The sequence below is a fragment of the Panulirus ornatus genome, chromosome 11 (assembly GCF_036320965.1).
Source record: "Panulirus ornatus isolate Po-2019 chromosome 11, ASM3632096v1, whole genome shotgun sequence".
Taxonomy (NCBI): domain Eukaryota; kingdom Metazoa; phylum Arthropoda; class Malacostraca; order Decapoda; family Palinuridae; genus Panulirus; species Panulirus ornatus.
Window position 1 is genome coordinate 40,693,581 of NC_092234.1, and position 22,234 is coordinate 40,715,814.

A 22,234-nucleotide genomic window follows, 5' to 3' on the forward strand; every position below is an offset into this window, starting at 1 on the left:
TTTAATACCTCTTCTCTGTTTACCAAATCATTCTCCCTATCACTTCACACACCACCTCACCAAAAACACCCTATATCTGCCACGATCATCAAACACATTCAACAAACCTTCAAAATACTCCATCTCCTTCTCACATCACCACTACCTGTTATCACCTCTCCATTAGCCCCGTTCACCGATGTTCCCATTTGTTCTTTTATCTTACGCACTTGATATGCCTCCTTCCAAAACATCTTTTTACTTTCCCTAAAATTTAATGATACTCTCTCACCCCAACTCTCATTTGCCCTCTTTTTCACCTCTTGCACCTTTCTCTTGACCTCCTGCCTCTTTCTTTTATAAATCTCCCAGTCATTTGCACTATTTCCCTGCAAAACACATCCAAATGCCTCTCTTCTCTTTCACTAACAATCTTACTTCTTCATCCCACCACTCAATACCATTTCTAATCTGCCCACCTCCTACGCTTCTCATGCCACAAGCATCTTTTGCGCAAGCCATCACTGCTTCCTTAAATACATCCCATTCCTCCCCCACTCCCCTTACATCCCTTGCTCTCACCTTTTTCCATTCTGCACTCAGCCTCTCCTGGTACTTCCTTACAAAGGTCTCCTTCCTAAGCTCACTCACTCTCACCACTCTCTTCACCCCAACATTCTCTCTTCTTTTCTGAAAACCTCTACAAATCTTCACCTTCACCTCCACAAGATAATGATCAGACATCCCTCCAGTTGCAACTCTCAGCACATTAACATCCAAAAGTCTCTCTTTCGTGCGCCTATCAATTAACACGTAATCCAATAATGCTCCCTGGCCATCTCTTCTACTTACATACCTATACTTATGTATCTCTCTTTTTAACCCAGGTATTCCCAATCACCAGTCCTTTTTCAGCACTCAAATCTACAAGTTCTTCACCATTTCCATTTACAACACTGAACACCCCATGTACACCAATTATTCCCTCAACTGCCAAATTACTCACCTTTGCATTCAAATCACCCATCACTATATCCCAGTCTCATGCATCAAAACTACTAACACACTCACTCAGCTGCTCCCAAAACACTTGCCTCTCATGATCTTTCTTCTCATGCCCAAGTGCATATGCACCAATAATCACCCATCTCTCTCCATCCACTTTCAGTTTTGCCCATGTCAATCGAGAGTTTACTTTCTCACACTCTATCACATACTCCCACCACTCCTGTTTCAGGAGTAGTGCTACTCCTTCCCTTGCTTTTGTCCTCTCACCAACCCCTGACTTTTACTTCTCAAACATTCCCAAACCACTCTTCCCCTTTACCCTTGAGCTTCGTTTCACTCAGAGCCAAAACATCCAGGTTCCTTTTCTCAAACATACTACCTACCTCCCCTTTTTTCTCATCTTGGTTACATCCACACACATTTAGACACCCCAATCTGAGCCTTCGAGGAGGATGAGCACTCCCTGCACGATATAAATGCATATGCATACACAGGCACATACATGTGTGCACTTGTACATATTCATACATGCTGCCTTCATCCATTCACATCGTCACACCGCCACACAAGGAATATGCAATATATAAATATAAATGGAAATTGTGAAGAGCTTGTAGATTTATGTGCTGAAAAAGGACTGGTGATTGGGAATACTTGGTTTGAAAAGAGAGGTATACATAAGTATACATATGTAAGTAGGAGAGATGGCCAGAGAGCATTATTGGATTATGTGTTGATTGATAGGCGCACGAAAGAGAGACTTTTGGATGTTAATGTACTGAGAGGTGCAACTGGAGGCATGTCTGATCATCTCGTGAAGGCGAAAGTGAAGATTTGTAGAGGTATTCAGAAAAGATGAAAGAATGTTGGGGTGAAAGAGTGGTCAGAGTAAGTGAGCTTGGGAAGGAGACTTGTGTGAGGAAGTACCAGGAGACACTGAGTACAGAATGGAAAAAGGTGAGAACAAAGGACGTAAGGGGAGTGGGGGAGGAATGGGATGTATTTAGGGAAGCAGTGATGGCTTGTGCAAAAGATGCTTGTGGCATGAGAAGCATGTGAGGTGGGCAGATTAGAAAGGGTACTGAGTGGTGGGATGAAGAAGGTTATTAGTGAAAGAGAAGAGAGAGGGATTTGGACAATTTTTGCAAGGAAATAATGCAAATGACTGGAAGATGTATAAAAGAAAGAGGCAGGAGGTCAAAAGAAAGGTGCAAGAAGTGAAAAAGAGGGCAAATGAGAGTTGGGGTGAGAGAGTATCATTAAATTTTAGGGAGAATAAAAAGATGTTTTGGAAGGAGGTAAATAAAGTGCTTAAGACAAGGGAGCAAATGGGAACTGCAGTGAAGGGGGCTAATGGGGAGGTGATAACAACTAGTGGTGATGTGAGGAGTTGGAGTGAGTATTGTGAAGGTTTATTGAATGTGTTTGATGATAGAGTGGCAGATATAGGGTGTTTTGTTCGAGGTGGTCTGCAAAGTGAGAGGATTAGGGAGAATGATTTGCTAAACAGAGAAGAGGTAGTAAAAGCTTTGCGGAAGATGAAAGCCGGCAAGGCAGGGGGTTTGGATGGTATTGCAGTGGAATTTATTAAAAAAGGGGGGTGACTGTATTGTTGACTGGTTGGTAAGGTTATTCAGTGTGTGTATGACTCATGGTGAGGTGCCTGAGGATTGGTGGAATGCTTGCGTAGTGCCATTGTACAAAGGCAAAGGGGATAACAGTGAGTGCTCAAATTACAGAGGTATAAGTTTGTTGAGCATTCCTGGGAAATTATATGGGAAGGTATTGATAGAGAGGGTGAAGGCATATACAGAGCATCAGATTGGGGAAGAGCAGTGTGGTTTCAGAAGTGGTAGAGGATGTGTGGATCAAGTGTTTGCTTTGAAGAATGTATGTGAAAAATACTTAGAAAAGCAAATGGATTTGTATGTAGCATTTATGGATCTGGAGAAGGCATCTGATAGAGTTGATAGAGATGCTTTGTGGAAGGTATTAAGAATATATGGTGTGGGAGGCAAGTTGTTAGAAGCAGTGAAAAGTTTTTATCGAGGATGTAAGGCATGTGTACGTGTAGGAAGAGAGGAAAGTGATTGGTTCTCAGTGAATGTTAGTTTGTGGCAGAGGTGCATGATGTCTCTATGGTTGTTTAATTTGTTAATGGATGGGGCTCTTAGGGAGGTGAATACAAGAGTTTTGTTAAGAGGGGCAAGTATGCAGTCTGTTGTGGATGAGAGAGCTTGGGAAGTGATGTAGGTGTTGTTTGCTGATGATACAGCGCTGGTGGCTGATTCGGGTGAGAAACTGCAGAAGCTGGTGACTGAGTTTGGTAGAGTGTGTGAAAGAAGAAAGCTGAGAGTAAATGTGAATAAGAGCAAGGTTATTAGGTACAGTAGGGTTGAGGGACAAGTCAATTGGGAGGTAAGTTTGAATGGAGAAAAACTGGAGGAAGTGAAGTGATTTAGATATCTGGGAGTGGATTTGGCAGTGGATGGAACCATGGAAGCAGAAGTGAATCATAGGGTGGGGGAGGGGGCGAAAGTTCTGGGAGCATTGAAGAATGTGTGGAAGTTGAGAACATTATCTTGGAAAGCAAAAATGGGTATGTTTGAAGGAATAGTGGTTCCAATAATGATATATGGTTGCGAGGCGTGGGCTATAGATAGAGTTGTGCAGAAGAGGGTGGATGTGCTGGAAATGAGATGTTTGAGGACAATATGTGGTGTGAGGTGGTTTGATGAAGTAAGTAATGAAAAGGTAAGAGAGATGTGTGGTAATAAAAAGAGTGTTGTTGAGAGAGCAGAAGAGGGTGTTTTGAAATGGTTTGGTCACATGGAGAGAATGAGTGAGGAAAGATTGACCAAGAGGATATATGTGTCAGAGGTGGAGGGAACGAGGAGAAGTGGGAGACCAAATTGGAGGTGGAAAGATGGAGTGAAAAAGATTTTGAGCAATTGGGGCCTGAACATACAGGAGAGTGAAAGGCGTGCAAGGAATAGAGTAAATTGGAACGATGTGGTATACCGAGGTTGACATGCTGTCAATGGATTGAACTAGGGCATCTGAAGCGTCTGGGGCAAACCATGGAAAGGTCTGAGGGGCCTGGATGTGGAAAGGGAGCTGTGGTTTCAGTGCATTAAACATGACAGCTAGAGACTGAGTGTGAACAAATGTGGCCTTTTTTTTGTCTGTTCCTGGCACTGCCTTGGTGTGTGTGTGTGTGTGTGTGTGTGTGTGTGTGTGTGTGTGTGTGTGTGCTGTTTTTCTGTGTGGCAGGGTGGCGGTGGGAATGGATGAAGGCAGCAAGTATGGATATGTACATGTGTATATATGTATATGTCTGGGTATGTATATGTATGTGTATGTTGAAATGTATATGTTTGTATACGTGGGTGTGTGGGTGTTTATGTATATACATATGTATGTGGGTGGGTAGGGCCATTCCTCATCTGTTTCCTGGCGCTACCTTCGCTAATGCAGAAGATGGCGATTAAGTATATATATACACACACACACACACACACACACACACACACACATATATATATATATATATATATATATATATATATATATATATATATATATATATATATATATATATATGTGTGTGTTAATTGACAGGCGCGTGAAAAAGAGACTTTTGGATGTTAATGTGCTGAGAGGTGCAACTGGAGGGATGTCTGATCATTATCTTGTGGAGGCTAAGGTGAAGATTTGTATGGGTTTTCAGAAAAGAAGAGTGAATGTTGGGGTGAAGAGGGTGGTGAGAGTAAGTGAGCTTGGGAAGGAGACTTGTGTGAGGAAGTACCAGGAGAGACTGAGTACAGAATGGAAAAAGGTGAGAACAATGGAAGTAAGGGGAGTGGGGGAGGAATGGGATGTATTTAGGGAATCAGTGATGGATTGCGCAAAAGATGCTTGTGGCATGAGAAGAGTGGGAGTTGGGTTGATTAGAAAGGGTAGTGAGTGGTGGAATGAAGAAGTAAGATTGTTAGTGAAAGAGAAGAGAGAGGCATTTGGACGATTTTTGCAGGGAAAAAATGCAATTGAGTGGGAGATGTATAAAAGAAAGAGACAGGAGGTCAAGAGAAAGGTGCAAGAGGTGAAAAAGAGGGCAAATGAGAGTTGGGGTGAGAGAGTATCATTAAATTTTAGGGAGAATAAAAAGATGTTCTGGAAGGAGGTAAATAAAGTGCGTAAGACAAGGGAGCAAATGGGAACTTCAGTGAAGGGCACAAATGGGGAGGTGATAACAAGTAGTGGTGATGTGAGAAGGAGATGGAGTGAGTATTTTGAAGGTTTGTTGAATGTGTTTGATGTTAGAGTGGCAGATATAGGGTGTTATGGTCAAGGTGGTGTGCAAAGTGAGAGGGTTAGGGAAAATGATTTGGTAAACAGAGAAGAGGTACTAAAAGCTTTGCGGAAGATGAAAGCCGGCAAGGCAGCAGGTTTGGATGGTATTGCAGTGGAATTTATCAAAAAAGGGGGTGACTGTATTATTGACTGGTTGGTAAGGTTATTTAATGTATGTATGACTCACGGTGAGGTGCCTGAGGATTGGCGGATTGCGTGCATAGTGCCATTGTACAAAGGCAAAGGGGATAACAGTGAGTGCTCAAATTACAGAGGTATAAGTTTGTTGAGTATTCCTGGTAAATTATATGGGAGGGTATTGATTGAGAGGGTGAAGGCATGTACAGAGCATCAGATTGGGGAAGAGCAGTGTGGTTTCAGAAGTGGTAGAGGATGTGTGGATCAGGTGTTTGCTTTGAAGAATGTATGTGAGAAATACTTAGAAAAGCAAATGGATTTGTATGTAGCATTTATGGATCTGGAGAAGGCATATGATAGAGTTGATAGAGATGCTCTGTGAAAGGTATTAAGAATATATGGTGTGGGAGGAAAGTTGTTAGAAGCAGTGAAAAGTTTTTATCGAGGATGTAAGGCATGTGCACGTGTAGGAAGAGAGGAAAGTGATTGGTTCTCAGTGAATGTAGGTTTGCAGCAGGGGTGTGTGATGTCTCCATGGTTGTTTAATTTGTTTATGGATGGGGTTGTTAGGGAGGTGAATGCAAGAGTTTTGGAAAGAGGGGCAAGTATGAAGTCTGTTGGGGATGAGAGAGCTTGGGAAGTGAGTCAGTTGTTGTTCGCTGATGATACAGCGCTGGTGGCTGATTCATGTGAGAAACTGCAGAAGCTGGTGACTGAGTTTGGTAAGTGTGTGAAAGAAGAAAGTTAAGAGTAAATGTGAATAAGAGCAAGGTTATTAGGTACAGTAGGGTTAAGGGTCAAGTCAATAGGGAGGTAAGTTTGAATGGAGAAAAACTGGAGGAACTAAAGTGTTTTAGATATCTGGGAGTGGATCTGGCAGCGGATGGAACCATGGAAGCGGAAGTGGGTCATAGGGTGGGGGAGTGGGCGAAAATTCTGGGAGCCTTGAAGAATGTGTGGAAGTCAAGAACATTATCTCGGAAAGCAAAAATGGGTATTTTTGAAGGAATAGTGGTTCCAACAATGTTGTATGGTTGCGAGGCGTGGGCCATGGATAGAGTTGTGCGCAGGAGGATGGATGTGCTGGAAATGAGATGTTTGAGGACAATGTGTGGTGTGAGGTGGTTTGATCGAGTAAGTAACGTAAGGGTAAGAGAGATGTGTGGAAATAAAAAGAGCGTGGTTGAGAGAGCAGAACAGGGTGTTTTGAAATGGTTTGGGCACATGGAAAGAATGAGTGAGGAAAGATTGACCAAGAGGATATATGTGTCAGAGGTGGAGGGAACGAGGAGAAGTGGGAGACCAAATTGGAGGTGGAAAGATGGAGTGAAAATGATTTTGTGTGATTGGGGCCTGAACATGCAGGAGGGTGAAAGGAGGGCAAGGAATAGAGTGAATTGGATCGATGTGGTATACCGGGGTTGACGTGCTGTCATTGGATTGAATCTTGGCATGTGAAGCGTCTGGGGTAAACCATGGTAAGCTGTGTAGGTATGTATATTTGCGTGTGTGGATGTATGTATATACATGTGTATGGGGGTGGGTTGGGCTATTTCTTTTGTCTGTTTCCTTGCGCTACCTCGCAAACGTGGGAGACAGCGACAAAACAAAAAAAAAAATATATATATATATATATATATATATATATATGTGTGTGTGTGTGTGTGTACATTGAGATGTATAGGTATGTATATTTGCGTGTGTGGACGTGTGTGTGTGTATACATTGTGTATGGGGGTGGGTTGGGCCATTTCTTTCGTCTGTTTCCTTGCGCTATATTTTGCTTTGTCGCTGTCTCCCGCGTTTGTGAGGTAGCGCAAGGAAACAGACAAAAGAAATGGCCCAACCCACCCCCATACACAATGTATATACATACACGTCCACACACACAAATATACATACCTATACATCTCAATGTATCCATATATAAACACACACAGACACACATATATACCCATGCACACAATTCACACTGTCTGCCTTTATTCATTCCCATCGCCACCTCGCCACACATGGAATACCATCCCCCTCCCCCCTCATGTATGCTAGGTAGCACTAGGAAAAGACAACAAAGGCCCCATTCTTTCACACTCAGTCTCTAGCTGTCATGCAATAATGCCCGAAAACACAGCTCCCTTTCCACATCCAGGCCCCACACAACTTTCCATGGTTTACCCCAGACGCTTCACATGCCCTGATTCAATCCACTGACAGCACGTCAACCCCGGTATACCACATTGATCCAATTCACTCTATTCCTTGCCCTTCTTTCACCCTCCTGCATGTTCAGGCCCCGATCACACAAAATCTTTTTCACTCCATCTTTCCACCTCCAATTTGGTCTCCCACTTCTCCTCGTTCCCTCCACCTCCGACACATATATCCTCTTGGTCAATCTTTCCTCACTCATTCTCTCCATGTGCCCAAACCATTTCAAAACACCCTCTTCTGCTCTCTCAACCACGCTCTTTTTATTTCCACACATCTCTCTTACCCTTACATTACCCTTACACCCCAGTCTGAGCCTTCGAGGAGGATGAGCACACCGCGTGACTCCTTCTGTTTCCCATTTTAGAAAGTTAAAAATACAAGGAGAGGAGAATTTCTGGCCCACCGCTCCCATCCCCTCTAGTCGCCTTCTATGACACGCAAGGAATGCGTGGGAAGTATTCTTTCACGCATTCCTCGCGTGTCGTAGAAGGCGACTTATTATATTTTTCATATATATATATATATATATATATATATATTTATTTATTTTATTTATTTTGCTTTGTCGCTGTCTCCCGCGTTAGCGAGGTAGCGCAAGGAAACAGACGAAAGAATGGCCCAACCCACCCACATACACATGTATATACATACACGTCCACACACCCAAATATACATATGTATACATCACAATGTACACATATATATACACTCACAGACATATACATATATACACATGTACATTATTCATACTGTCTGCCTTTATTTATTCCCATCGCCACCCCGCCACACATGGAATAACAACTCCCTCCCCCCTCATGTGTGCGAGGTAGCGCTAGGAAAAGACATCAAAGGCCCATTCGTTCACACTCAGTCTCTAGCTGTCATGTAATAATGCACCGAAACCACAGCTCCCTTTCCACATCCAGGCCCCACACAACTTTCCATGGTTTACCCCAGACGCTTCACATACCCTGGTTCAATCCATTGACAGCACATCAACCCCGGTATACCACATCGTTCCAATTCACTCTATTCCTTGCACACCTTTCACCATTTCCCGTGTTAGTGAGGTAGTGTTAAGAATAGAGGACTGAGCCTAAGGGGGAAAAATCATTACTTGGCCCCCCTTTTCTTTTCCTCCACAAACAGACGCAAAAAGGCTGCTTATATTCATTCACTAGTTATCATATGTAATGCAGTAAAACCATAACCCCCTGTCCACAATCAAAGACATTTCCCTGTTTGCTTCACATGCATTGGTTCAGTTCAATGATAGCTCGTTGAACCCTGTGCACTACATCATTCCAGTTCACTCTGTCTCATGCAAGCCTTTCACCCTCCTGCTTATTTAGGTCCCAATCACTTACCTATTTTTCATTCCATCTTATAACTTTAATTGGTCTTCCCCTTCTCCTAATCACTTCTACTTTTGAAACACACACACACACACACACCCCAGTGAACTAGTGAGGCCTATGTTAGAGATGAGGTTACCTCAGTGTAAATAATGGGTCACTGCCCTTAACCGTTAGAGTTGTGACTCACCCAACTAACAATAGGAACACCATAAATTTCCTTAAGGATCAGAGGGGTGATTGCCTGAACGACATCCTTCACATCAATATCCTTGTACCAAAAAATGCTCATACCTTCTGTTTCTATGTAAATTACACATTAAATGCATCCACTCTGTCATACTTTCTCCTCCATTTCAGCTGAAGTCCCATCCATTCCAGGTGCCTTTCCTACCTTCAGCCTCATTATCGCCCTTTCTACCTCTCTTCTTCCTTCTTGCTATAGTCCCCTGCACTTGTATCCTCTTCTTTCCATCCTCCATAACCATGCATGTAATAAATGCTGCCTCACCTCCTACATTCTTCAGTTCTTCAAAATACTATTTCCATCTTCCTTTTGCTTCCTCCTTTTGATTCAGCAACTTTGCTTCCTTACTTCTCACATTAACATTTCCACTCTTACAGCTACCTATCTCCTTTTTACACCTCCTTTCACAACAATTTCTTATTTTTCCTAAACTTTTCACCCAACTTTCTTCCAAAATCTATATCTACTCTTTCTTTGCTTCCCTCTATCAGCTTATTACTATTCCACTTACATATCTTATTTTCTTCCCAACTCCTGTTCTGAACATCCACTGCTACATTCCTTTCAAGCAGTCTGCCACATGCTTTTTTCTTCATGGCATTTCTAATCTTATCTATCAATCCTGCATGTTCTTTTTGTTTCAATATCTGATGACATTTTATCTAACTACTAATTCTACAACTTTGATAAGTCTTCTTCTTAACATTTTAAACCCTCTCATGTCTTTCCAAATAATTATGACCTAGCACACTTTAAAAAACAGGTTTTTCATCTCCTCCAATATTCTTAATTACTTTCCCTTTTCCCTTCTTTTTCCCTTTTATTAACATCTCTGTATTTCAATTATGGCCGAGCTTTGATGTGAATTTTTGTCTTTGACTAGACCCTCCAATGTAAAAAATATAAATAACATACTATAGTCCTTCAGCTTTAGTAATTAACCTGGATATGATTTTTAGAATGTAAGAACAAACTGCTCCTCTTCCTTCCTCTTTCTTTTTAATAATACATATGGGTAGCTTTGAGACTAACCACCATACTGAAAAAAACAGGAGCAATGAAGGAGAGGTTAATTTCCATGAATGTGTGTGTCTCATTTCTTCCATCCAATCTTATGGGACAGATTTATGGTCATCAAGTATGTTATTAGATAAGCTGGTGAACAGGATTGTGGGAATGGTATGACACATAACCCATGTAAGGAACTGAGGTTGCTTAAAGAATGTTTTTGAATTTATCTTAGCCAAATATGAAGCCTTAGAATATACAGCACTTATACTATTTCATGAAAATACTCCATGGGTGATATTATAATTATGGTTCTGTGATATTCTGTTGTATCTTTATATCATTTTCTTGAAAATCAATTGAGATATTTTACACCTGTATTTGAAAAAGTTATATATTTTCAGCATCTGATATTGTTTTCAGGAAATTTTAATGACATACATGTGGAAACTTCATGGTACTGTCATGGTGAAAAATTAATAAAATAAGGCAAAATTATAAGTTCCAGTTTCATGGAGATATGGCATCACTGGTCAACTGCCTGTGGCATCAAAAAAATGCATCTGAAAGGTTAAGGAATTCCCTAGACAGCCCTTTCATCTCAATGTTCTCTACTGCATCAAATTAAGTTTTTGACAACTAATCTTTACTAGAACAAGGGTGTAATGAAGAATATCAGCCTGAGTATCTGAAAGTTTTGATCAAATTAATTAATGCCAGTTTCATAAAAAAAATCTTCTTCAATTTGCTTTTCTTTTACTACCTGAAAGGTTACATTAACAAGATTACATATTATCATAGTAGATTCACTGACTATGGTAAAATGTCCTTACCTATCAAATTTATAAATATGTTGATATATTAGTTATAACATTAGTTAACACAACACACTAGTTACAGTTGTAGAGGTTAATATATATAAATAGATATATAAGACTCACTGAAGAAGCTATGGTGGTTGCCCTGGGGCCAAATGAGACCAAAGGAAGCATCTTCAAGATAGGGACCACCATCTGAGTAGGTCCAATGACAATTACCCTCCCAATGCATAAAATCATACAGTACTTTAAAATTCACCCAGATATATTATCATTGACTGTTCAGATTAGATAAGGTTTTCTTCATGTCATACCTGACTGATTATGTACTTGTTAAATTAGTGTAAAAAACCAATTACATAAGTTCCTTTGAGTTTATTTAGATTAAAACATTATGTATGATGGTTCCTAAATACTATATTCTGTAATTTCAGAACATTATTTATAGGCACTTTTACTGTACTTACTTAAACGTTTAGCAGTGCCACTTTGAGACACAGAATCAATTGCACGAGCATAAGGTCCACCACCAGAGTATGTTGATCCACCATACTGATCACTTTCTTCATCAGAACGTGCGGGATCATCATAAGTTGGGGAAAATGTTGAGTTGCTCATGCGTGAGGTAGTCATGTCACCAGGAACAGTGGAATAGTAGGTACTGCTTGGGGGCTGTAGACATAAGTAAGATAACCTTGAAAATCTAAAACTGGAAAATAAAACTTACAAGCTTTTCCATTCATGGAATTGTAACATTTGAGAACTGTGAAACTGGTATTTGCGTCCACTACCAACAAATGTAACAAAAGAAATATCTAAAATTACTGAATCAAGAGACATAATGTGATGAACTGTGAAACAGTGACTTCAGCTATCAATCTTAACTTACTATACTAACAAGTTTTTCAACACACGCCACATTTTAAATGGCAATCATTGTACCTTGTCTGTTGAACAAGCACACATTATGAGCACCGTAAAAGTATTGTCAATTATTTCCATCTGTGAATATTAGAGAAATGATGAATCTGTTAGAACAAAGGCATGTTACACTACTCATGCATATTAATCATAAATAAACTACTTTATGATTTTTGATTCTGATAACCAACAGACAACATAGAATAATCTTCAGCATCAAGAACATTACAGGTAACTTGTATCTGCTACACTGGGGGAAAAAGTTCAAACCAAGTTGCTCCACGATTTCCTGTTGATTAAAGAATGCTTCATATCCACACATTATAGGGAGTGTGATTTGGGTTAAAGTTGCTGTTGCATGAATGACCCATTACTGTATACTCCGTCCAACATATTTTTTGCAGAAGCTCTGCTTTTACATCTTGTGTCTGTGATTAGGATTGCTTGATATAAGTGGACATAGCACTGATTTGTGATCAACATAGAGCCTAATAGGTGAAGATACCAATAATCCACTTAACTTGCGCTTAAGTTTAGATAAACCTGATATTTCCATGGGACGGAGTACAGTATACAACTGCAGTTGACACTTACACCACCTGAGCCATACTCCCCAGCCACACACGAGTAGTAGTTGCCAGACCCGTGCCGAGGCTGGAAGCAAGAGACAGACAATTAGTAGAGGAGTTGGCCGGTTATTTATGCATCAAGGAGTGGGCATCCTGGAAATTCACAGCAGGGTATGGGGCAGCTTCAGGAGATGTTTTTTCAGTGATTAGTTACATTCAGAGATTTTGGTTAATGGTATGGCTGGATTGACGAGTGGATTATTGGGATTTTTCCTGATTATAAAGACTGGGTAAACAAATCATATACCAAATCACTAAATTCTATGCAATTAACAACTAAGTCCCTTAAAAGTAATTTAATGATAAGAAGAAAAGGACTAAATCATTCAACAGTCTCCATTACCTTACAGGTATAAATGGATAAAGAATTTAATAGCCACTATCATCTTATACACAAGAGATGAAAACTAGTAAATATCAAAATCTAAGAAGTTTGGATGAAAGGAACTTGTATTTATGAGGTAAAATGTAAACTTATCACCAGGAAATGACTGCGGATTTTCTAGTCAAGTTATTCAATGATGCCATATTTGAGCCACACACATATATGCAAGGGAAATTTAAAAGAAGTCATAAGAATGGGAAAATAAAGACATAAACCCAGAGAAAGGTCATGTATGTGAACATATGATATAACGAAGTGCAGTCAAGAGGTGCTTTTATGGGCAAATAAACTAGCCAAAAAAAGAGAAGTTAAAAGGAATGTTTTTTGAGAGTGACAGACAAAGGAAGAGAAAGAGTGAACCAAAGGCTTATGCAAAGGCAAAAACTGGGAGGAATTGGATTATGCCAGAAAGGAGGTACAACATCCCCACATCAGTCTCAAAGTGGCCAGAACTAGCAACATGCATGAGCCTTTAGCTAAAGGTTCCCTAAACAAATGCAGACACCCTGGTGGGACACAGGAAGGACTGGAATGCAATGATCATATAAATGGTTGCAACCCCAACACTGTAGGAATGGTGGAGACAAAACTTACAAATGAACTAAAGGCTAATCTTATCTGTCCAAATGGGTACACAATAGCAAGGAGAGAAAGGCAGGTAAAGGAGGGGATATTACCTCTCTTAATAGCGGACTCCATTAAATTCCAGAAAATATCATTAGATGGTGCCTCCAGATGATACAAAATAGGAAAGTTTTCTGTGGGCAGGAAGTGTATTGTAGTACTGTTGGTTTATAAGCCTCCAGGGAACTGTAATAACCCAGATCAGTTGTTAATTGTGAACATTAAAGGATTAACACATTCTTCAACACTCCTAGAACCTTTGCCCCCTCCCCCACCCTGTGACTCACTTCTGCTTCCATGGATCCATCTGCTGTTAAATCCACTCCCAGACATCTAAAACACTTCACTTTCTCCAGTTTTTCTCCATCCAAACTTACCTCCCGATTAACTTGTCCCTCAACCCTACTGAGCCTAATGACCTTGCTCTTATTCACATTTACTCTCAGCTTTCTTCTTTCACAAACTTTACCAAACTCGGTTACCAACTTCTGCAGTTTCTCATCCAAATCAGCCACCAGCGCTGTATCATCCGCATACAACAGCTGACTCACTTCCCAAGACCTCTCATCCACAACAGGCTGCATACTCTTTCCAAAACTCTTGCATTCACCTCCCTAACAACCCCATCTATAAACAAATTAAACAACCATGGAGACATCACGCACCCCTGCCAAAAACCACCATTCAATGGGAACGAATCACTCTCCTCTCTTCCTACTCATACACATGCCTTACATCTTTGATAAAAACTTTTCACTGCTTCTAGCAACTTACCTCCCTCACCATTTACTCTTAAAACCTTTCACAAAGCATCTCTATCAACTCTATCATATGCCTTCTCTCGATCCATAAATGCTACATACAAATCCATTTGTTTTCCTAAGTATTTCTTACAAATGTTATTTAAAGCAAATACCTGACTCACACTTCCTCTACCATTTCTGAAACCACACTGCTCTTCCACAATCTGATGCTCTGTACATGCCTTTACCCTCTCAATCGATACCCTCCCATATAATTTCCCAGGAATACTCAACAAACATTTACCTCTGTAATTTGAACACTCATCTTTATCCCCTTTGCCTTTGTACAATGGCACTACATGCATTCCACCAATCCTCAGGCACTTCACCATGAATCATACATACATTGAATATCCTTACCAACCAGTCAACAATACAGTCACCCCCTTTTTTTTAATAAATTCTACTGCAATACCATCCAAACCCGCCACCGTGCTGGCCTTCATCTTCTGCAATGCTTTCATTACCTCTTCTCTGTTCACCAGACCATTCTCCCTGACCCTCTCACTTTGCACACCACCTTGACCAAAACACCCTATATCTGCCACTTTATCATCAAACACATTCAACAAGCCTTCAAAATACTCACTCCATCTCCTTCTCACATCACCACTTCTTGTTATTACCTCCCCATTAACCCCCTTCACCAATGTTCCCATTTGTTCTTTTGTCTTATTCACTTTATTTACCTCCTTCTAAAACATCTTGTTATTCTCCCTAAAAAAGATAGAGTTAAGCCTTAAATTTCTTTTGGGGGTTGATGGTTAGTTGGAGTGGTTTGGATGTGAGGGGTCTTTTGCTGCTGCAAAATCATGAGCACCTTGCATGTTCAGGTGGGATTGTATTTGGAGAATATTTGTTGCATTGCGTAATTATTGAATGTTTTTGGTTACTAGGCAGCCAATGATTTTTCTGAGTGCTGTTTTACTTGGCTTGTAGCTTTATTATATTTGCTTTTGAGAGGGTGGACGACTATACAGGTGAGGTGCAGTTTAGGGTGGAGTGGATGAATTGTTTGTTGAGGACTTAAAGGGGTTCTCCTTCTTGTCCTACTATGTTCTGACACAATTTACTTTGGATGTTGCTTTAGTGTTAATGTTTGTGGTATATGGATCAATGTCATGTGTATCTTGTGATACCCTGCAAAGTTGATTTATTTATGTAAATCTTATATAACTGTCCGTCCCACCTTTGCATAGTAGCATCACAGAGACAGATAAACAGTCTTATCTGCATAAATGAACCTTTAGCTGTCAGGTATAACACACCAAAAATCTTCAATTATCAATTATTAGCAGCAGTTTACGAAATGTGTCATCATTATGGTAATAAATGATAGGCAGAACACTGCGCTTATTTTTTCCCATGACATAGGCAACAGTAATTGATATAACTCAATGAGGCTTGGTCTCAAATGTCAGTTTCTAGCCACAGTCTATGCATTACAGCTAATAATGTGCAGAAACACTTTGCCATATTTTTTCTCCCATGACGAAAGCATGTCATGGTACACTATAATTCAGTAATGCTAGGCTTTCAATAAAAAAATGAGAAAATGAAAATGAGTGGATAAGAAAATGTATGGAAACAAAAGATGACAAGGAAAGGATTGGTGTATTATGCATGTAAGATAATGATATGAAGTCTTAACTGTTAGAATAGATTTAATGAGACAAGATCAGAAATCCAAATGTGTGCTAAGAATATGAGGTCTGGCAAAAAATTCTGGGATCTGACATGATAACTGCATACATATTTCTATGGCATCATTTACAGATAAAAGTCATAACTGATTGATATATAAAATGTTTTTCTACATACATGTGTATTATTCATCGATATATAAGCTGATCACAGTGGCTATTTTGTTGACTGTTTCTCAACAAGTAAGAAAAAACTTAAGAAATATTCATACCATTATCCTGATAATGATGAGTACTTAGCTTAGTAGTGAAATAAGTGATAGAAGCCCATAAGATTTCAAGAGCAAAGCAGCTTAAATTATTCCATCATCAGAATAAAAGAAGTCTTTCTAAAGTTTTATCCAGGAGGGGTGAAAAATAGCAAAAAACATAGAAGTCAAAATAAGTCAGATCCAGCAAGAGTCCTGTACTGGACCCCTATAGACTGTCAGTCGAGGAGTGTAGCAACAGGTACCCTTATTCCATTATTCTCCACTCTTACATCAGATATAGGAACTGAGATTAAGGTAAGACAAAAATATGTAAAATTCTTACTTTCTCCTTATTTTCTGTCTATATCCCTTTGGCCATCAACCTTTAATGGCATTTTGTTTTTCAGTGGATACTGATAAATAAAAGAATATTTCAGAAACTGTATGAAAAATAAATGAATAAATAAATAACCCTTACATTTTTTTATAGATGAAAGAAATATACTTTATAAATATCTTAATGAATGGTAGTAGGAAGTGGAAGAGTCAAGATCATCAAAGTACATGAGGCTACACTATAGAGAGAAGACAGCAGCAAATAAACCATGAAGGAACAACAAACTGTGGCAATGAGACAAATACAGTGAACAAGTCTCTGCCATAGCCTCTACAGATACAAAGGAGATTAAGCAAAAAGCACTGAGAAATGTTACATCAACTGTGCCGTAGGCTAAGGCAGCCAGCACTCCTGTTGACAGAGGGCAGATGCCTGTAACACAGAAACTGAAAGCATATACATAAGAGTAAAATGTGACCCTGATGCCCTTGCCACGAACTGCTTGAAATGACAATCCAGGCAGTAGGCTGTGGGTACAGAATGATTCAGAGCAATTTACAGAACAAATGCTGCGACACGCTGGTTGGTGACTTCACTGCCACCAGCAACAATAAGTCGCCTTAACCAACCTGGTGGCCTTCGTTCGGGGTATGGCCACAGTTATAGTCCCCAGAAACGCAGCTGTAGTAGTTTCCAGACCCATGACGTGGCTGCCGAAGCGAACAGTCCAGGGGTTAATACAATAAGCATAACCAGAAGCAAGCACTAATGTTGGTAGTGTTTGTTGGATTCTAAATGCTATCATGCACCTCACGCTAACACAAAGCAGGGATCTATTCACAAGATTTTCAAAGCTCCTTTATGTGTTATGAAAATATAAATAATCAGTAATCTAATGAACCTATGCACATCATTTTCTTTTCCAAATAATGATATATTGTATATGCAAAGGAGCTTTGTCATACACAAAGATTTGCTTAATTAATGAATGTAACTAAAAATAGAAAATAAAAAAATTAACGACTGAAACAGAGAAACTGCACTCCAGCCATTCATATAATTTAAGAATTTTAGGTACTATCATTCTAAGAGAAAAAAAATGATCAGGGTAAGGTATAATTTCTCATCCCAGTACCAACTGTAACCTTCAAAAGCTCTGAATTTTGAAGCAATAGGGAGGACAGTGCAGCAGGATGATTAGCAGTTAGAGGCTTTAAAAAGGCACAGTAAAAAATGGAAAGATATGTATAAAGATACATAAAAAGATAGTTAAGAACTAGGAATAAAGCCAGGTACTCCACTGAAAGTGAGTATGGAATTTCAGACTGATATCAAAAGACAGAAAAGAGTCGGTGGAAAAGATAGAGAGGAAGAGATAGAGTCTGGAAGAAGACACTAAATTTGCCACAAAGGAATGATGAATGGTGGACAAAGAGTGTAGATTTTAAAGCCCTGAGTAAGAAAGTTAAAAGGATGGTACATATAAATAAAATGAAAGAAATGATAAACTCAAAAGAAAAATTAATCAAATGAAAAGTGAATAAGAACCTATTCTGAAAGGAGGTGAATAAATATATAAAAACAAAGGTATCTGTAAGGGGATAGGGGAGAAAGAATACTTCCCATGTATTCCCTGCGTGTCGTAGAAGGCGACTAAAAGGGAAGGGAGCGGGTGGCAGGAAATCCTCCCCTCTCATTTTTTTTTTTTTAGTTTTCCAAAGGAAGGAACAGAGAAGGGGGCCGGGTGAGGATATTTCCTCAGGGGCCCAGTCCTCTGTTCTTAACGCTACCTCGCTGATGCGGGAAATGGCGAATAATATGAAAAAAAAAAAATCTGTAAGGAGGGATAGTATGTCAGACAAGTCTGGGTAAATTCTAATAACAAAAAATGAAGTCTCTAAGAGATGGAGAAAATACTTTAAAAAACTGATTGGAAATGATGGTGAAAGAGAAGTGTTTATTGGTACATAAGTAAAAGGTTTGTTGAATGTGTTTGATGATAGAGTGGCAGATATAGGGTGTTTTGGTCGAGGTGGTGTGCAAAGTGAGAGGGTTAGGGAAAATGATTTGGTAAACAGAGAAGAGGTAGTGAAAGCTTTGCGGAAGATGAAAGCCGGCAAGGCAGCAGGTTTGGATGGTATTGCAGTGGAATTTATTAAAAAAGGGGGTGACTGTATTGTTGACTGGTTGGTAAGGTTATTTAATGTATGTATGACTCATGGTGAGGTGCCTGAGGATTGGCGGAATGCGTGCATAGTGCCATTGTACAAAGGCAAAGGGGATAAGAGTGAGTGCTCAAATTACAGAGGTATAAGTTTGTTGAGTATTCCTGGTAAATTATATGGGAGGGTATTGATTGAGAGGGTGAAGGCATGTACAGAGCATCAGATTGGGGAAGAGCAGTGTGGTTTCAGAAGTGGTAGAGGATGTGTGGATCAGGTGTTTGCTTTGAAGAATGTATGTGAGAAATACTTAGAAAAGCAAATGGATTTGTATGTAGCATTTATGGATCTGGAGAAGGCATATGATAGAGTTGATAGAGATGCTCTGTGGAAGGTATTAAGAATATATGGTGTGGGAGGAAAGTTGTTAGAAGCAGTGAAAAGTTTTTATCGAGGATGTAAGGCATGTGTAAGTGTAGGAAGAGAGGAAAGTGATTGGTTCTCAGTGAATGTAGGTTTTCGGCAGGGGTGTGTGATGTCTCCATGGTTGTTTAATTTGTTTATGGATGGGGTTGTTAGGGAGGTGAATGCAAGAGTTTTGGAAAGAGGGGCAAGTATGAAGTCTGTTGGGGATGAGAGAGCTTGGGAAGTGAGTCAGTTGTTGTTCGCTGATGATACAGCGCTGGTGGCTGATTCATGTGAGAAACTGCAGAAGCTGGTGACTGAGTTTGGTAAAGTGTGTGGAAGAAGAAAGTTAAGAGTAAATGTGAATAAGAGCAAGGTTATTAGGTACAGTAGGGTTGAGGGTCAAGTCAATTGGGAGGTGAGTTTGAATGGAGAAAAACTGGAGGAAGTGAAGTGTTTTAGATATCTGGGAGTGGATCTGGCAGCGGATGGAACCATGGAAGCGGAAGTGGATCATTGGGTGGGGGAGGGGGCGAAAATTCTGGGGGCCTTGAAGAATGTGTGGAAGTCGAGAACATTATCTCGGAAAGCAAAAATGGGTATGTTTGAAGGAATAGTGGTTCCAACAATGTTGTATGGTTGTGAGACGTGGGCTATGGATAGAGTTGTGCACAGGAGGATGGATGTGCTGGAAATGAGATGTTTGAGGACAATGTGTGGTGTGAGGTGGTTTGATCGAGTGAGTAACGTAAGGGTAAGAGAGATGTGTGGAAATAAAAAGAGCGTGGTTGAGAGAGCAGAAGAGGGTGTTTTGAAGTGGTTTGGGCACATGGAGAGAATGAGTGAGGAAAGATTGACCAAGAGGATATATGTGTCGGAGGTGGAGGGAAAGAGGAGAAGAGGGAGACCAAATTGGAAGTGGAAAGATGGAGTGAAAAAGATTTTGTGTGATCGGGGCCTGAACATGCAGGAGGGTGAAAGGAGGGCAAGGAATAGAGTGAATTGGAGCGATGTGGTATACTGGGGTTGACGTGCTGTCAGTGGATTGAATCAAGGCATATGAAGCGTCTGGGGTAAACCATGGAAAGCTGTGTAGGTATGTATATTTGCGTGTGTGGACGTATGTATATACATGTGTGTGGGGGGGGGTTGGGCCATTTCTTTCGTCTGTTTCCTTGCGCTACCTCGCAAACGCGGGAGACAGCGACAAAGTATAATAATAATAATAAAAAGTAAAAGAATTAAGGAAACAAAAATTAGGTATATAGAATAAGAAATTATTAAAAAGGAAGCAGTATGAAAGACAATAAAATTTTTGATCCTTTAACTACTGTAGACTGTTAATTATGGAAGCTGGTTGACTCTTCTAAGTGGATATTTACATATTGAGCTTCATACCTATATTTCAAAGTCATGCACAGCAGGTGGTTAAGGTCTCAGGATACAATAATTTCTCCCCACACTTAATCATCCTTCAGTAATGCCAATGATAGCACATTTTTGTGAGTTTTCTATCAAGGAAATTGAGTGGCATATAGACAGATTTTGAGGACCAAGCAAATGATCTTGAATTACCTGACAATGACAACCTGTCTTTGGATCATGTGGGAAATGATTTTAAGGAACGTGGCTCAAGTAGCATCAAAAATTGACAATGATCTTTCTAGCAAAAGTGGAAGCAGTGCTGACAGCAACCACATGACCTTGACAATACTGCGTTTGATTGGCATGGTTAGTAATTTTACTAACATTTATTTTTACTTTTATGAAAAAACTATCAATGAATCACAGTAATAATAATATGAAAAAATCCCTTATATCAGTTAAAATACAAAAGAAACTTCCGGTAATCACTTTTTCAGTGGAGGTAAAATAAATGATAAAATACGCACTGTAACTACTCATTTGATACTCTGGCCTTACTCCCACATTTTTTCATTCGTTGTGCTGAAACAACTTCAGACCTTCAAAACACTGTTTGATGGACCATATATACTTCTGAGGTGATTTTTTTTCAGTGTTTTAAGAATATCTTTGAAATTTCTAAGGTTAAATACATTCTTTAAACATCAAAAATTTGAATTTTTAGGGTTGGAAAGGATACCTCAATTAATAAATAACAGATTGAAATATGGAAAGCTGAAGACACAAATGAAGCAGTGAATGAGATAGTGAAGAGTGGAGGTGAAACTGGTGTGAAGAAGGTCTGAAAAGTGGGTATGGAAGCCTGGAGAAGTAGTAAGGTGCCTGATGACTGGACAAGGGCAATGTATGTCCAGTTGCATAAACAAAAAGTAAGTAAAAGAGTATGAGAGTTGTAGAAGAATCAACTCTTCTTAGCACAACTCACAAGGGACAGTAATTGGTTATGTGAAAAAAATAATTATTTCCTTGTTGGAGAGGAACAAAGTGGATTCCAGAAGGGAGGAGGGTGTGTAAATCAGATCCTTTCACTTAGTCAATTAAAGGAGAACGTTTGAGAGAAAGAGGGTTTGCAGAGAGTTTATGGATTTATGAAAGGCCTGTGATAAGATAATAGGAGGATTTGATTTTATATGATGTGCATGGAAGACTAATGAATGCTGTAAAGAGTTTTTACGAAGGAAGTGGTGCATGTATGAGAGTAAGTGGGGTGTGACTGAGTGGTCTGAAAAAATGTAAGAACAGGTCAAGGTTGAATGATGTCACTATGGTTATTTAACATCCTTTGTGGGTGAGGCATTGCATAAGACAAGAGTGAGGTGGGGTAATAAGTTCTCAACTATGGGAAACTGATAGGATTTTGTGACAGTTGTATGTATATGATGATGTGTTGCTTGCTGCATGAGAGGAAAGGTTGGATAGAATGGTGGGCCAGTTTCATGAAGGATGTAGGAGGAGGATGCAGGAGGTGAATGTAAATAAAAATATGGTGCTAGTTTCTGAAAAGGATAGGACAAAGTAAAATCAATTTGCAT

At 39.8% G+C, this 22,234-nt stretch overlaps 1 protein-coding gene across 1 annotated transcript in view; it reads right to left on the bottom strand.

Moving 5' to 3' along the window:
• Window positions 1-22,234, bottom strand: part of Dscam1 (Down syndrome cell adhesion molecule 1) — a 1,447,516-nt gene that overhangs the window by 127,910 nt on the left and 1,297,372 nt on the right. Inside the window, exons 38-40 of the mRNA XM_071666240.1 lie at window positions 17,340-17,420; window positions 12,633-12,692; window positions 11,585-11,789 (exon numbers count right to left, since the gene is read on the bottom strand). Coding sequence (XP_071522341.1) covers window positions 11,585-11,789; window positions 12,633-12,692; window positions 17,340-17,420 — 346 coding nt within the window. The remainder of the gene's footprint in view (window positions 1-11,584; window positions 11,790-12,632; window positions 12,693-17,339; window positions 17,421-22,234) is intronic.